General features: G+C 42.7%; 1 protein-coding gene across 2 annotated transcripts; it reads right to left on the reverse strand.

Moving 5' to 3' along the window:
* Positions 1 to 118: 118 nt before the first annotated feature.
* On the reverse strand, positions 119 to 14,980 carry LOC133138413 (alpha-enolase). Of its 2 annotated transcripts, none has more exons than XM_061257158.1 (12): positions 14,824 to 14,980; positions 11,567 to 11,661; positions 8,283 to 8,378; positions 7,589 to 7,647; positions 6,391 to 6,460; positions 4,424 to 4,557; positions 3,829 to 4,051; positions 2,083 to 2,280; positions 1,559 to 1,760; positions 1,346 to 1,454; positions 895 to 953; positions 119 to 589 (listed from the first exon to the last, which is right to left on the reverse strand). In XM_061257158.1, exons 2-12 carry the CDS (start codon positions 11,649 to 11,651, stop codon positions 523 to 525), a joined length of 1,302 nt encoding a protein of 433 aa, XP_061113142.1. In that variant the 5' UTR covers positions 11,652 to 11,661; positions 14,824 to 14,980; the 3' UTR covers positions 119 to 522. The 2 variants fall into 2 exon arrangements, with proteins under 2 accessions (XP_061113142.1, XP_061113141.1); XM_061257157.1 differs by lacking the exon at positions 7,589 to 7,647 and adding an exon at positions 7,218 to 7,276 and having other exon boundaries at positions 14,824 to 14,979.
* Positions 14,981 to 16,700: the final 1,720 nt, after the last annotated feature.

A 16,700-nucleotide genomic window follows, 5' to 3' on the forward strand; every position in this document is an offset into this window, starting at 1 on the left:
AACACAAATGTGTTTGTGAAATATAGAATGATACCAGCTACTCGCAAATTTTGACCTCTGTATGGGAAGATTAAAGAACACAGAATTCACGGTGCAACACGGATTACGACACAATTCATTCGATTTTATGGACGACTGTTTATTTCATGGTTATGCCACACATACAAGCAATGGTGTGACTTCAGAAAGGCGACACATTGCGTATATTCTCAGTGCTATAGCTGACTTAAGTCTCGACTAAAAACTGACTGACACAAAACACAAATCACTACGTCTCAAGTACGACAAGGATCAAACAAACTAGGACCTTGCACACAATACAAAAACACAGTTTAAAGGACTAGTGTTATTGACAAGCCAAAGCCTCGGGGGGGGGGCAGAAGGTTACACAAAGGTGGAATATTCTTAGCAATAGCCTAGATTTGGGTACGTTCAATGCCATTCCAACTGCCTTCTGTCTAGAACAAGCGACTGAGTGCGGCTTGTGTGGGGGGCTTTAGCGCCCGGGGGGAGAGGGCAACTTCACTTCATAGGGTTCCGGAAGTTTCTGCCAGCGAAGCGAGCCTTGTCTCCCAGCTCCTCTTCAATCCTGCGCGGTTAATTAAAAAGATAGATTAGAAACGTTTCAGGCCAATGCAGTACAAGTACATAATGTCAAAGTCGCTGAATAGAAAAAGCAGTCTAGGCATTCAAAAATCATGCTCATTCAAATACGCATACAGTATATTAACCACCGTACACTTCCGGCTCAACCTGGGATCTTTCACACTTTTCACACCTACCATAGGGTACCATAAGATACAGACAGAGGGTTTCCCTATGGATACAAAGAACCCTTTTTTCAGAGAGTGTAGCTGGTTCTCTGTCATTATACTTAAAAGCATATGGCCTCACCTGAGAAGTTGATTATACTTGGCCAGACGCTCTGATCGACAAGGTGCTCCAGTCTTAATCTAAAAGGAAGATTCACGTGAAGTTAAGAGGTGAACCTGCATCACGGATTATGGACAGATAATTCAATTCAATTCCGTTTTATTTGTACGGTGCTTTTCACAGAAGACTGTCACAAAGTAACTTTACAGAGTAGCAGAAGGGCAAACCCGAACACCCGAAATAGCAAGCACGTGAGGTAAAAGACTCCCTAGTGAGGAGAAAAAACTTCTCAAGGGGAAGAAATCTCAGGAGGAACCCAGCTATAGAGGCAGGAGCCCATCCTCCACTGGCTGGAAAGGTGTCATTGCAAGTTAGTAATTGCTTCAAAAATGATGTCAATGTTTTTCTTAACTGAGGAAACAATGGAAAGTAAAGCCCTACAGACCAGGGGGAAGGGGGTAAATGTGCCTACCTGGCCAGTGCAGAGCCCCACCACCAGGTCAGCGATGAAGGTGTCCTCAGTCTCCCCTGAGCGGTGACTGACCATCACTCCCCAGCCGCTGGACTGCGCCATCTTACAGCTGCGGGGGGAGGGAGGGAGGGAGATACCAGGTCAGGTTTGAGCGCGGGGGTGCTCCGGTGTGTGATTAATGTGGGAGCGCAGGAGGGCCGGGGGAACACCTACGCCTGCAGGGACTCCGTGACCGAGCCGATCTGGTTGACCTTCAGCAGCAGGCAGTTGCAGGCCTTGTCCGACACCGCCTTGGCGATGCGCTTGGGGTTGGTCACCGTCAGGTCATCTCCCACCACCTGGATGCTGGTGCTGGCGGTGAACTTTGACCAGGCGGGCCAGTCGTCCTGGTCGAATGGGTCCTCGATGGAGACCACTGCAGACAAACAGAGAGGAAAGCTGCTCACCTATCTGAGTTCAGGTAACACAGTAACATGTTCAGTGTTCATTTGACTCTGTACACCTCAGGCCTGTGTATACTTTTAAGCTGAGTTAAAATGTAACATTTTACTCAGCAATGGAGAGCTTCAAACAACTTTAATGTGCAGATTTATCCAAACTTCATCATCTACAAGAAAAGTGTTCTAAAAGTAACTATTATTATTACAATTATAATCATTATATACGCTGCTCTTCAGTGCCAGTTTGGCTTGGGGCATCACAGAAAGACCCGGAAGGTCAGAGACAGGGAAGCACACCTGGGTAGTCCTTGACAAAGCTCTTGTAGAGGTCGGCCAGCTGATCAGGGCTGATGTAGCGGCTGGGGTTGTCGGGGGATTTGAAGTCCAGGTCGTATTTCCCGTCCTTGTAGAACTCGGAGGCAGCCACGTCCATGCCAATGACGATCTTATCTGAGTAGCCGGCCTTGGCGATGGCGTTCTTCAACAGCTCCAGAGCTGAGGGGCGGGGGGGACAACAATGATCAGTAACTAAACTGAACATTCAATAACTCAACTTAACGTTCAATAACTAAACTTAACATTCAATAACTAAACATAACATTCAATAACTAAACTCAACAATCAGCAACTAAACTTAATAATCAATAACTAAACTTAACAATCAGCAACTAAACTTAATGATCAATAACTAAACTTAACGATGAGTACCTAAACTTAACATTCAATAACTAAACTTAACGATCAGTAACTAAACCTAATGATCAATAACTAAACTTAACATTCAATAACTAAACTTAATAATTAGTAACTAAACTTATCAATCAGCAACTAAACTGAACGATCAGCAACTAAACTGAACATTCAATAACTAAACTTAACGATCAGTAACTAAACCTAATGATCAATAATTAAACATAACTAAATACTTCTGCACAACATCTGCGTGACTACTGAACAGTAATCAGAAGACTAGAAGAACGGAAGGGCTTGCTATGAGCTTGCTGTGGGAGACAATAGATATAAAGTGAACTGTCCTTCAGGTACAATATTGCTGTAAAAGCAAATGGTTTCAGTAAATGGACAATGGTCTTAAATCAGTCAACTCCAATCAAAACATTTTGTGGGGACAGATATGTTATTACAGTATATTAAAATGTAATCGTGTTTAACTATCCTGAAGTGGTCGAAGAGAAGCAGCCACTAACATGCACCGCTTTCAGGCCCTCTCTGGGCCAGGGTTCAACAGATCTAGTTACCGAATGTGTTCGCCTTACAGTATTAGTCTGAGAAATTAATCTGTAAGCCATCTGTGATAAAGTATTTTAAGAGCAGAGTGGTGTGAGCACAAATCTCATCACATTTTTTACAATGTTGTGTTTTTTGTTTTTTTCAGTGTTCAAGATTAATTTCAATCATCATTATTGATTTCCATTATTGTTACATCAGCATTAGACTATTCATTCACATGTTAAAGGTTAAGTATTTAGCAGGAACTTGTCTGCAGAGTGACTAACACGGCTTATATTTCACATATGACCCATTTATATTTACTGAAGTAACTTAGGTGAAGTATCTTGCATGCGGAGTTCAACTGTCAGTGCCCCACCTCCACCTCCGAATCAAACTTGTGACTTCGGAGGTACAACTCATTCGGTTATTTCATGCAACCTGTCGGAAACTGGCCGATGCCCCCCTCCCTCCCCCATTAAGTCTGGTCCTTACAAGGTTTCTCCCTACATGTCTTCCAGGGAGTTTCTCCTGGTCACTGTTGCTTGCTGTCGGGGTTGAGGCCAGGGTAAACTGTGAAGTGTACTGTGAGTAACCCTTTGAGAAATGCGCTACATAAACAGAATTTGATGGATTGCTTCCCTAACCATTGTACTACACCGAAGCCCCGTTGCACGCTACTCTTATGTAGTGAAAGAAAGAATCAAGTAAAATCAGTAATAAAAATGTGTAACGAGAAATAACAATCATATTTATGAATGGCTAAGACCCCAGTTCAGGGCCTGTGTGGTGGACCCCCCCCCGTCCCCTCCTCACCCTCCTTGTTCTCCAGGATGTTGGGGGCGAAGCCGCCCTCATCGCCCACGTTGGTGGCGTCCTTGCCGTACTTCTCCTTGATGACGTTCTTCAGGTTGTGGTAGACCTCGGCGCCGATGCGCATGGCGTCCTTGAAGCTGCTGGCTCCCACGGGGAGGATCATGAACTCCTGCATGGCCAGCTTGTTCCCGGCATGGGAGCCTCCGTTTATCACGTTGAAGGCCTGGACAGCAGCAGGCAAACGGTCAACACACAATACCTGCATTAGCACGCAAGCAGAATGCTAAAATCCACATCTCCAGGACTGAAGAATACACATTTTATTTGGTACTTTTTTCCCCCCTGGTATTCTTGTTTTATGTATTCTGTTGTATCTTTCTGCTTTCATGCTTTACTCTGTAAAGTGTCCTTGGGTTTGAGAAAGGCACTAGGATAAATAAATTATTATTATTATTATTACTGTTTAGCAACATAATAGCACAGCTTATAAAAATGCTCAATAATGTCTGACAGGAATGATCAGTCGATAAGGCAGCGTAACACAAACAGGTTCGATCACAGGGGGATGGGGTATGACGCTCGGGCGTGGACGTACAGGCACTGGGAGGATGACTTCGGCGTTCCCGGCCAGGTCAGCGATGTGGCGGTACAGGGGGACGCCTTTCTCTGCTGCGCCGGCCTTGCACACCGCCAGGGACACGCCCAGGATGGCGTTAGCACCGAATTTGGCTGAAAATGTGAAAAAGATGATATAAATACTGATGCACTTTATCAGGTACAGTGCAGTTAATGCTGTTACAGATTTAAAACCAGCACCAGATACACTATTTATTGGGCTTCTGTCCAGAGTTAGTTAGACTTTGAACATCATAACAAAAACAGATGAAATGACACAAGTAAAAAAAGATAGGAGGAATATTTAATAATAATATACCTGTGAGTCAATAATTTACAATGTAGTTCTGATTCTATTTAAGCCAGTGTTTCAACATTGTGCTCTGTTTGAGATTTTCATAGCTCAACACTGTGTAGCAGCCACCCATTCTATGGTGCTGGCTAGTAGTGCCTTTCGTTTTTCGCTTATTTCTTGCGAAAAACGAGAAATCTCCCTCGATTTCGATTTTGGTTTGCAGCAGAGCCAACTTCCACTGGGCTGATTGGAGGGTGATCAGATTCACCTGCAGCTCAGGGAGAGAGGGCTGGCTTTTAATTGGTAATTGAGAGCAGCCTGGTGCTTTTCTCTCTTGGCCAATCAGGCTGTGATGAAGCCCCTTCTTTTGGGCTTAAAAGAGGCAGTAACCCACACGCCCGGTTGATTTGTCTGATGAGTCTTGTAGTTACACTGCATGTCAGAACATGCATGAGAAATTGGAAAAAACTTTCTTTAGTGTGTCTCAAGAAATCTTTGCTCCAATTTGATTGTATTTTGTCACCATTTTGCCTGCATCTGGGTTTAGGGCCTATTATTGCAAAGCCTACTGGCCCCATTGATGGCCTTGCCCTGCAGGTTTTGGTTGAGTTCCTTAGCCAGAACCAGAACCCCATGTCCATATTTACTTTTTGGGGTGAGAAAGGGGGAATATTTCAATGTCCTTTATTATTGAAGAGGCATTCATTAATTATTCTTTGATAAGTCATGTATTACGTGGTTGGGACCTGGTTCTCAGGTTTCTTCCTGATCAGCTGAAGTTTGGTAATCCGTACCGCCACAACTGAACTTCATATAATGCACCTGTGCAGGGGTGTGGCACAAATCTTTGGGCCCTGGGGAAAAGCAGTCTCTGTTTTTAGCATGGGGCCGGGGGTTTGGTTGCACTAACACGTTCCCTTCCCCTGCTGTCCTCCCTCAAGGGAGGTATTTCCTGACTAAATTTGTGAGGTGCAACAAGCAAGCTTAACAGGTGTTCTGCAAGGGACGATAGATGATGAACCGAAATGTAACTGAATCGCCCTCGTAACCTATAGGAAGTGACCTTGGCTCTGTGCGCGAGCATTTTCCTTTTCCATTGGATGACTTTGGAATGTTCATTAATAATTCATAACCACCCTAGCTTATTTTTAGTGATTAAAAACCCACCAGTAGGTCTTATAAAGTACTTTGGTGAGGATTTCATAAACCTCACTCAAAAACAAAGAACATGTAAAGTGTCTGACAAAGTTAAATTCTCAGTTCTTAATCCCCCTCGCTTACCACAACATGCGCTCATGAATTCTTCTCAAACCTCCTAAACTCCTAAAAAAAAATACCCTCTCTTCACTTGAAAGCAGCGATTCACTCGTCTCTTCACGTATGGAACACTGCATTATGGGATTTCCCTTCCTACTGGAAGTTTGCATTTTATAACCTTGGTGGGAGGGAGGGAAAAAACGAAGGGAGAAATTGAGAAGATGATTGCTCCCTCCCCTTTCATAATTTGGAACCCAACTCCACTTGGCGTGGCCTCCATATTTCATCGTGGCATTTTCGGGGATTCCCCCAAAGGGAGCGTTGAACCCAGCCCAGGCCTTTTGAGAGCCGCCCCAGCCCCCCTGCCTGCATGTGTGGCGGGTAAGGCTGCTTACACTTGTTCTCTGTGCCGTCCATGTCCAGCATCAGCTTGTCCACCTTCTCCTGCTCCAAGACGGACACGTTCTGAGGGGCGAGAGACCGTGAGCTCATCAGCGGGGTGTGGGGAGAACACTAAACCCAGCCCAGAGCCTAGCTATATCTCCCACAAGCAAAAAGCCATCCACATTAAATTCAGCTTATGGTTTTCACTTAGAATTAATGTATACTAAAATTAAGTTCATTTTCTGCACCAAAGTAGACCAACCCAGGTCCTGGAGAACAGGGTCTGCTGTTTTTATTTCCTGCGTTTTGCTTTTCTCGGCGCAAGCTGTTGATTCTCACCCGGTTTCTTGGGTCTAAAGTGGTTGTCGTGTTAAAGGTGAAAACAAAAACCAGAGTCCCCAGGACCAGTGCTGGTCACTCCTGATCAACACTATAGGCCATACAGTATTCTACAGGAGAGCTACACCAATCAGGAGAGACCTATCTCCCTGGGGTTCCCCAATAAATGGAGCTTATGCAGTGGTATCTAACGGCACCTAAATACCCCCGTCCTTTCAACGGCTAACTGTGGACCTGTAGCCTAGCCGGATCTTACTTTAAAGTACAGAGTACAGGACATACCCCATCACATAGAATCTCCTTCAACATGTGTTTGAGGTAATGCTGTTAGCTGCAGATGAAGATACTTACTGGAATGTGTTCTGAATTTAGTTCATGCAGAACGTCATACAAGAAAGCATGAACAGTCAATGCACTCTAAGGTTGCAGCACATGTAGCAGGTTTTCGGCCCCAGAACAGCAGAATATGGTGTTAGTAAAAATACGTAAATGTTCCTACCTGGCGAACCAGGCCAGGTGCAATAGTTTTATTGATATGCTCAACAGCTTTTGAGACACCTGCAAGGAACAAGCAAATACATCACTAAACCAGGGAACGAGCCAACGTGCTGAGTAGGCACATTAGTCGATCAGAACAGCACCTTTTCACGAGTTTCCCAGACACAAAAAACAGGATAGCTGACTGCATAGTGCAACCGTTTCTTTGTTTTGAGGAAGGTGTTAATGGCAATTTGTGTCTGTCGTCGTCTAGAAATGCCTACTTCGAGTTAGTTGCCACACAACTCAATTCCCATGCCTTTGAGTCATTAAATGTTATTTTTTTTAAAACATCAGTCCTTCAAACTGGTTATGGCACACACTTTTGATTACCTGTTTAGACAAAGCTGGTGCCAAGAACTCATTAATATATTTAACGGCTGTTTTCACGCCTGACAGAGAGGAGAAGAAAGAGGGGGGGTGGTAAGGATGGAGGGAAGAGGAGGAAAAAAGTATCACAGGAACCTCTGCCTCTTTTCCACAAACTCAACCAGACTCTCAAACCAATGTGTTAAAGACAACACAAAATATGACATTTAACACACCTCCATGTCTAGTTAAGGACAGAACATTTTGTGTTACTTAGCATGTGTTAAAAAGTTGCACTTTAGCACAAATATTACATTTTGTAACACAAATTTGACACAAAATGTATTGAACTTAAACAGCCAGAACTACAATCTGACAGTTCTGCATGGCTGCAATAAGCGGAAAAGGTAGAACACGAAGAAACCACTTAAACAATGCCTGAACAATGTTGTGAATTTCTAATTTACTTCTTTCATTTCACCCATTCTCTTAATTCCTGGGAAAAAGCTTATTGTAATCAAATAAGAAATAAAAAAAACTAAAATCGATGAACCACCATCAACGGAGGATTTAATGCAAAATCACTCTGTTTACATAGTTTACAGATAACTCCTTTGGCTGTCCTTGAGAAAAATGGTGAATGATTGATCAGCTGTTGCCCGTGAGACGGTGCAGTTTAATGTCTGGCTGCCAGGTGCGGGAGCAGTGTCATACGCACCTTTTCCCATGTAGCGGGTCTTGTCGTTATCACGGAGCTCCAGGGCCTCATAGATGCCAGTGGAGGCGCCGCTGGGCACGGCCGCTCTGAACAGACCTGAGGTGAGGGACAAAGAAAAGGGGTTACGCCTTCTTAACCCTTCCATGCAAGAAACGGAAAATCTAAATCAACCGAACAAAGTACAGACAGGTCTTGCTATGGAGAGGGACTATGGAGAATCTTCTTAATGAAAATACTGCTTTGAGGTTTGAAGGTTTTAAGCTACCTTTCAATTAACAACAAATTGACGTTGACATTTTTTTTTTTTTTTTTCAAAAAGTAAAGTGTGGTATTTGAAAGTATTTGAATTCATGACATTACATGTCATTTCTTTTTCAAAACAATTTTGTAAAAGGCCAGAGGTCTGGAATATGAGAGTAGCCCTGGAAGATTAGAAAGTGGCAGGTCTGGTAAACATAAGAACAGGGAGATCTTGTAGTGCATTTGCCCATTAGACAAGCTGGTTGTGGCTAAAACAAAGGGGGGTTCATGAAAGTACCATGATGAATTTGAAAAATAACTCCTCACTGCACAAGCAGAATCCACAGTACACATCCACACAAATCGGCCATTTTGGCTCAGCCAAGTGTGAGAAATGTGGGGCCCGGCGTTCATTCACTGTGCTTACATTACTGTAAACCTGGGTCCGTGGCATGTCAGGGTTTGGAGATCAAGAGGGCCTAAAGAGTTTAGCCAGAGGCGCATTAAAATATCTGAGCCATGAGCCAGGGATTAGCAAATCATCTGCACCAAGAACGCCATTGTTGTGCCACCTGTTCCGCTTCAAGCCAAGCCAAAGAATTGCTGCTAAGTGTCAAACCCGATTTGTGATACTACTTCAAGTGGTATTTACACATTTGTAAATCACGGCTTTTGATTCTTGAAGTCCTTTTTCCAATAAATATTAGGTACCTGCCTAATATTTTTCCAGCTCTGCCATAATAATTATTTGCAAAATAGGCAAAGATGTCGGTGTCTCTAATCACACTTTTACAGTTCGCCCACATAAGGGATGTTTACAGCAATCAAATCTATGCAGAGCTTGCCCTGAGCTAAAAACAGTTTAGTGTGTAAACTTAGCCATACATTCAAAATATCCTTCAAAGGATCTGCCTGTCTACACTAATAAAATCCCGTAAAAACATCAGTAATGTTGTCAGTGAAAACAAATCTAATGATGAGAAACTGCCATTATTCTCCACGGCTTTGACAGTGTTTTGAAAAACCGTAAAATCCTGTAAACTTTTACAGTGTACAGGGGAGGGCTCAGAACAAGGACAAAGAAAGCTAGCAGACAGAGAAGGGCATTGGTAACCATAGGAATTAATCCACATTTCATCACCATCCAATTACAGGTTGTAAATAACTTTTTTAATATAGCATTTAAAATAATATCTTTGCTTAAATATATTCGGTGAAATCAGTTACAAGTAAAAAATAATTGTAAACTACACAGATATTTGTTTAAGTATGAAACGTTAGATTCGGAAAACACGGATGAGCCACGTGTTTAATGGCTTCCTCTATAAAAGGCATTGCTGAATCTGGAACATGCATTTGGCTCTCTTTCAGATTCTCCATAGCTGTCCGTCTCCACAGTGCACAGCCAGCGTCTGCCAGCTTGTTACTGCCTAATCTCCTGGTGTGAGCGCAAAAGCACCCTCAAAGCTTTGGAAGATAGTTCTTTTGTGAAGACAGACAAGCATGCTGTGTTGAAATACACATCTTCAGCCACTGGGGAAGAGTATAGAATTGAACCGAATATAAATGGTCGCGCCAAGCTTTAGCCAGCTAGCTACATAATAATGCAGCATGAAGCCAGACAAAGAACCCACCATTTTGGAACCTTCGGGAAAATTACACAGAATTTTAATCTGTCTGGGGTCTGAAAATGGCATATTGCAATTACACAAATAGGAGACAATGCTCTGGAGCAGTCCGTCCTTTACCACTGAATACACATTAATAAACAATATTAGTTAGAAACACATTAAATCTGGGATACTGCCCCCCCCCCCCCCCCCCCCTTCCAAAAAGCCAAAGCAAGCCTGACAGGCAGTGAAACAGAGAGGGGCTTCTGATGGCTCTCCTTTTTATAAAACATATGGCCTGTGCAGTATACAAGCTGCCTTAGTGACTATATACAGCACAAATGCACCACATATACTCTATTAAATTATACTGAATTACTACATTAGGGCATTTTAGAATACCACTTTCCCTGAACTCCCTTCCTCCATTGTGTAATTTAGGAGTCCTATCTAATTAAGTCTTTTCATTGGTCCAGCTCTCAATTGGAGCCTTGTTTTAGCCAATAAGAGCATAAAGAAATTAACGGAATTTTGCATTTAAAAAGACATGCATTCATCAGACAGCTTCTGCTTTAATATACACTCTCAGAACGAGGACAGTTTGTACTTTACTGTACAAATCCACGAAAACCCACAGTAAACACTATCAAAGAGTTTCAACCCTTCCTTGTGTAGCCATATAGAATGTGCACTTAGTGGGCGTGACCAGATGAGACCCTCATCAATTAGTGACTCTGTGTATTTAATTTTTACATTTACATTTTTGTCATTTGGCAGACGCTTTTAATCCAAAGCGACTTATAAGTGCATAGGTTCTACCACAAGTCAAAGCATCACATCCATAACTAGGAAAATACACATGGAATGCTGTTCTAAACATATAGTCGTCATCATAATTTATTTTACTATCCATTTAAAAACAGCTTTATTTCAGCTAAGGGCTTATACTGGCAGCCCCACAGTGAGAGGTGTCTGGGTGTCGGATGAGAAATCATTACAGAAATGTGTTGCGGTCCAGCCGGTGTTGCATTACATTGGCTATTTTTAATTAATTATGACTTGATCTCACGTTTCCAGGCTACTGTACCGTACAGTCCCCTGGGGGGATTTGACTGGTGGAGAAGGAACCAGGACGTGACCCGCACATATTGTGAAGGCACATCGATTGTTCTCGTGCTGTGACGCCGCAATTCTCCCGGGTCTCCTTTGTACAGGCCAAAAATATTAATGTGTTCCTGCCTCTACTGATTCCAAGTTACCCTGGCCTCTCAGTTCTTCTGCCTTTGTACATAAAGTTCAGAATTATGTTCCAATTGTGCTTCCTTTCAAGTGAACTGTTGACTCTAAATGGAAGATTCATTCTTACTTAATATAACGCCCACCCCCCCCCCCCCCTCTCAAAGCCATTAAGCTGTTTCCTCAAACTGACCACACCTTTTTTGGTGTAGAGGTCGACCTCCACGGTGGGGTTCCCACGGGAGTCGAAAATCTCACGAGCGTGGATCTTCAGGATGGACATGGTGATGGATCTGCAGAGGAAAGTGTCAGGGTTAGTTTTTGGAGACAATGACATCACACCGGCACACTCCCATTGGAGTATATCCACCCCCACCCCCCGCCCACATTGGCCTTGGAGTAAACAAACAAAATCAACGATTCAACTGTAAGGCCTTCTCTCTATCTCTGAACCAGAAACCCAGATTCACACTCATAATAGTCTTAGTCTTCATCTCAGCACCCATTCCCAGGCAAGTAGATGGGGCGTGAACCCTGCAATTACCTGCAACACCACTGGCCGGCATTTAAAACGATGGCTGAGGTAGAACCAACTCAGCACAATGAACCTCTGTGCTCATGCACCTGGTGCAAAATGTCATGAAGCTGTACGTCAGGCACGAGTCAGGCACCAGCATCGCATGTTTCGCTCCTGGACCCTCAAAGCGGTGATGCAGCACATACTCTAAACATGTTTTAGTGTGGCGCTGGATTTCTTCCAGGAGAAAAGGCTGAAGTAAGCTCAAAGCCAACGGCCCGCAGGAGAGCTGTACACCTGACACTGGCAGCATGATGGCAGTAAACATGATTCAGGAACGCTGACTTCATGGCTGTTGTGTAAGTTGGTACCCAGTGGGCGTGGCTGCTGCAGTAATGCGGCCACACCCACATTGCCATGGAGATGCTAAGATTTCACTGGACTTAGTTTTAAGTAGTAGAACCCCTCCCCCTCTGGGGGAAAAAAAATAAAAATAAATTGCAGCAAAACTAGAAATATTTAGCTGCACTCAAATACAGTTTGAATATTAAACAAAGTCCATAAAAAAACAGCAGTTAGTAAAATAACGAAATGTTCAATGTCACGGTTTAATAAGTCAGCATGATCCTGAGACATAGGCTAAATCTCAAATGGAAGCATTGGTCAGCCACTAAGAAACAGAGCATTGCAGCAAAATGAGATGCACACATGTGTACAGTAGAAGCCATACGACTTCTGTGTAATGTTGACATTAATTTATACTTCGTTTTCACTGAGGACTGCTGTTATGGCAACAAACAGAAATAAATAGAGGAGGAATGTTATACAACAAGGGAATTATGTTCTATTTACAGTACCTACTAACAGATCTGACATTTACTGTAAGCCAATGGGGAATGGTAATTCTGGCACTTAGCCAAAGGAAGAACTGACAAAATTCAGAAGTGAAGAAGAGAGCAGGAATAATGTGGACACACATTTTACGTGGCTTTCACAACTTGGGTGTCCACACTTACCTGTGCCACCAGTTCAAAAACCTTTAAAACATCCACTATCTTAAACTCAGGCTCAAATAGAAATGGAACCCTAGGCTGGATCACAAAGCATTTAAAAGATGACTCTAAAAGTATCTTGATGGAAGATCCATAAAAGACCTGTTGAACTGTTGTTCGGTTAAAGTTTTTTGAGATACTTTGCTTTTCATTTTTCAAAGATTTGTTAAATCTTAAAGGATTTTCAAACTGTGAGAGAACCCGGTAAACGTGATCTAAATGAGTGGGATCTAACCTACTTGGCAGTTTTTGCTGTGTCATCATAGAAAAAAAAAGGCATGGATTCGCAGGAATCTGCAGTCATAAAAAGTTCATCCAAAGTACAAGGCTATCTAGGATAAATCACTGTGCTGCTCTTTCATATCTAAAGGAATTCTGCATAGTTCTACTGTCTATTTTTTGGTCAATTGAAGGAACGTTTTGGGACAGGCTTTTGGTACTGACGCACACAGTACAGTTTTCACATTTAAAGGATGTTGAATGAATAGCCTTTTCGTGCTTTTTTGACACGTCTGGGTGTCTAGTCCGTACTTCATGGATTGCAGAGATCAATTTTCCATCCATTCCCGAGAGAAGTGGACAGACTGAATGTTCCCTTCGGAAACTTGCCTCAAGCCACAGCGAAGGGACAAATTGACAATTGGCAGTGACACGTGACCCGTATCTGCACTGCGCAGAATCGAGTGTTCGTGCCACTAACTGGCAGAAATTATGCTCCGCTACAATTAAACAGTTTTACTCTGAAACGGCAAGCCAGTCATTACAGGAATGCTATGAGTAAATAACATACATTCACAGAAACGGCCATTTCACCCCTATCCTACTTAAAGCACAATGACTAGCTGCGGAACAATACGTGTATTTTTGCACGTTCCTTGGATTTACGAATGCACCATGTAATTTATGTTCAATCGGGTGTAGTTGGAACATAGGCTACTACTAGTTGTTAGCTGAAACCCGTGCTTAAAAAAAAAAATCACGACCTTTCACAGTTGATTGTCAAGGTAATATCATGGCATTATTGTTCCTGGCAAATTCGGTAGGCTATGGTAGACCATTCATCCAACTTGTCTACCATGGAAAACGATTACAATGTATATCGCATAGGTTAAAAGTAACGGATGTGACCTGTGTACAAAGGCTTACTTGTTCGAAAAAAGCGAATCGGAAAACGTGACGCTAGCTGAAAAACCACTGTCGCAGACAGGTTGCCAGGTAGTGGATAAACGGCGAGCCTGCACGAGCCTGCACGAACCTGTTGTAGCATATATCACTTATCCGAATAACTTAACCATTGAAAACCGTGGCTCTACTATACATATTCCTCAATGTTCGATTGTTATGCAAGCTGTGTTCAGCGTTTAGTCTTCCTAGACCTGGCGAACAATGCACATTGGGAAGTTGCTCGCCATCGAACACACCCCCTTATCTGGCCCAGTCAAATCCGACAGTAAATCCGAAGATACCTCCATCATTCATGTACACTAATTGCCAAAGTAACTATGTCTTTAAAGTTTTAGCTAACGACATTAGATACAATTAGGTTAATGAGAATTTTCTCCGTTATTTACCTACGTTTAATATCAACCTTTTCACACAAAAAGCGAATCAAAATCTGCTGCTCGGCTAGCGTTTGCAAGCTTATCAAAGGTCCCCCATTTAGAAATATAGCTACGATGGCCAGCAAAATGAATGAAAATAGCTCTTAGCTGGCTAGACTGTTTCATAATCAGACCACGTTAAATATAAGCATGTAAAGTAAAACCGAATCGGCAGCAAAACGTTGAATGGCTATCAAAATTCAGGAGGTACATTTTATTCTTCATGAAGATTTTGCCACTAATAATCAGATTAGTTTTCCAAAGAAATAGCGAAATTCAGCTTACCTCGTTAAAGTCTGCTTTGTGAAAGAGTGGAGATGAGCGTCTTTATGCGGGCAGGAGGCTAGGCACAGAGAAGGATGGAGTTCAAGTTCAGATCCTTTAGAAGTGATTCACATCCGAAATGGAGCATGGGCAAGGCTTACTCGCCATCTGATTGGCTCGATCTGCCTTACACGACACGCCTTCAAATGTTGCGAGGCGAGGGAGTTGAGCACGTTGCCGTTGAATTGTCCGTACATACAGTACTATTTGTGAATGCATTGATCCGCATGTGCGGAATGACTATTGCATGCATCGATCGTAAACTACTAATTCAATATCAATTTATACTCCATACATGATTCAAATTACTGCAGTAAAACACCAGGGATAACCAATGCTTGCCAGGACATAACGTTATAACCGAAAATTGGGGCTTGGCAAAAATGAGTGAATCTCTTTGTTCTAGGCTAATAGGGAAAGGTACTGTTATGCTAACGTTACATGTTGTGTGTCCATCGACACACATTTACGGCTTTCAGAAATTATCTGGTAATCTCAAGAAAATTTGGAGGTGGGTTGTCGTATGGTACAATAGAATAACTAACCGTTCGCCGGAGCAATTTCTGTCGACACACCCACTGTTCCAATCGGATTTTTCTACAGGTTGCTGCAGTGCCAGACAAGCGCAGTAGCGCAGTCGAGTACGTGCTCGGAGGCAGCAAGCCGCTGCGTCAGAATCGTCTGGGTCCATTCGTGACCATGGGACCAGGCATAACGCATTCCGTCTCCACGGTTGCGGTCGCTTAATCTGTTAAAATATAGGAAAGTGCTGTTTGAACATGTCAAGAAATGAAATCTGCCATGATGGCATCCACCATGTAATCTATCTGTGGGGTGCCTCCGATAGATTATACCTTTCATGCGCGGGGATAATTATAGATTACTAGCGGGTTTATTTAATCGTGAAAATGGCACTAGATGGCAATTAGTTTGGGGTGCAATAATACCGTTTGTTATTATTTGAGTCGGTTAACTCTATAACAACGTGTTTATAAATTATATTTTCTACACAAAAATGTAGAACCGAGCGCACATTTGCTGGCTGGCCAAAGATAATCGTGTTATCATCATTACATAAATCCCGCCCAAATGCCATGTGCGTCGACGTTTTTCACGCTTAACTTGCAGTGAATTAAACATTTCATGTTGCAGGGCGAGCGGTTATAATGCACTGTGTAATATGTATATGAGCATTTTGTCTGAATAAATCATAGTTTGTCGAAGTCAATTTACCAAACCAACAAAGCGTGGCATTTATCGCTTGTACATGAATCTTCTGGGTACATGAATCTTCAGGACAATGTGGAAGGAAAAAAGAGGGTGATTAACAAAAAACGTAAGTTCCCTATTCAAACCTAAAACCGATTCAATATTTGGGACTCCCCCCGTGACTCACTCTGCGGTTCGACTCTAAATTATTCACTCAGGGCTATGGTTGCCAAGACGGGAGGTGTGCAATCACAAATCTGTATCTGTGGGTCCAATACAGAGCATCAGATAGGGAAGCTAGTCGCAGTGACCTTGAAAACATATACAGAAGTGCGCCATCTTGTGGTTTCCGCGAATATGGGACTCTTTGGGAGGCTATGCATGTACATTTCAAACCTGCGTTGTAAGACATGATCAACACGGGAATTGCCAAATAGGAACCAGGGCTCCCTTGAAGTGGATTAGAAAAAAATGGAAAACTCATGCAAGTATAAATACAATTTAAAAAATACAAAGACATGTAGATTTGGGGGAGGGGGGCATTAACAGTGTTGCTGCAAAAGAGCATGCATGCTCAGTTAACCTACCCTGTATAAATACAGGTTAATAAATAAAATAAATAAACAAAT

This window comes from Conger conger, chromosome 10 (assembly GCF_963514075.1).
Source record: "Conger conger chromosome 10, fConCon1.1, whole genome shotgun sequence".
Taxonomy (NCBI): Eukaryota; Metazoa; Chordata; class Actinopteri; order Anguilliformes; family Congridae; genus Conger; species Conger conger.

Excerpts from the sequence above, each read along its gene's own strand:
- LOC133138413 (XM_061257158.1), bottom strand. The coding sequence starts at position 11,651 with ATGTCCATCCTGAAGATCCACGCTCGTGAGATTTTCGACTCCCGTGGG. Across the intron at positions 2,281-3,828 it reads CATCCTGGAGAACAAGGAGG|CTCTGGAGCTGTTGAAGAAC; the intron begins GTGAGGAGGGGA and ends CCCGCCCCTCAG. Across the intron at positions 954-1,345 it reads TGGGGCTCTGCACTGGCCAG|ATTAAGACTGGAGCACCTTG; the intron begins GTAGGCACATTT and ends TCTTCCTTTTAG.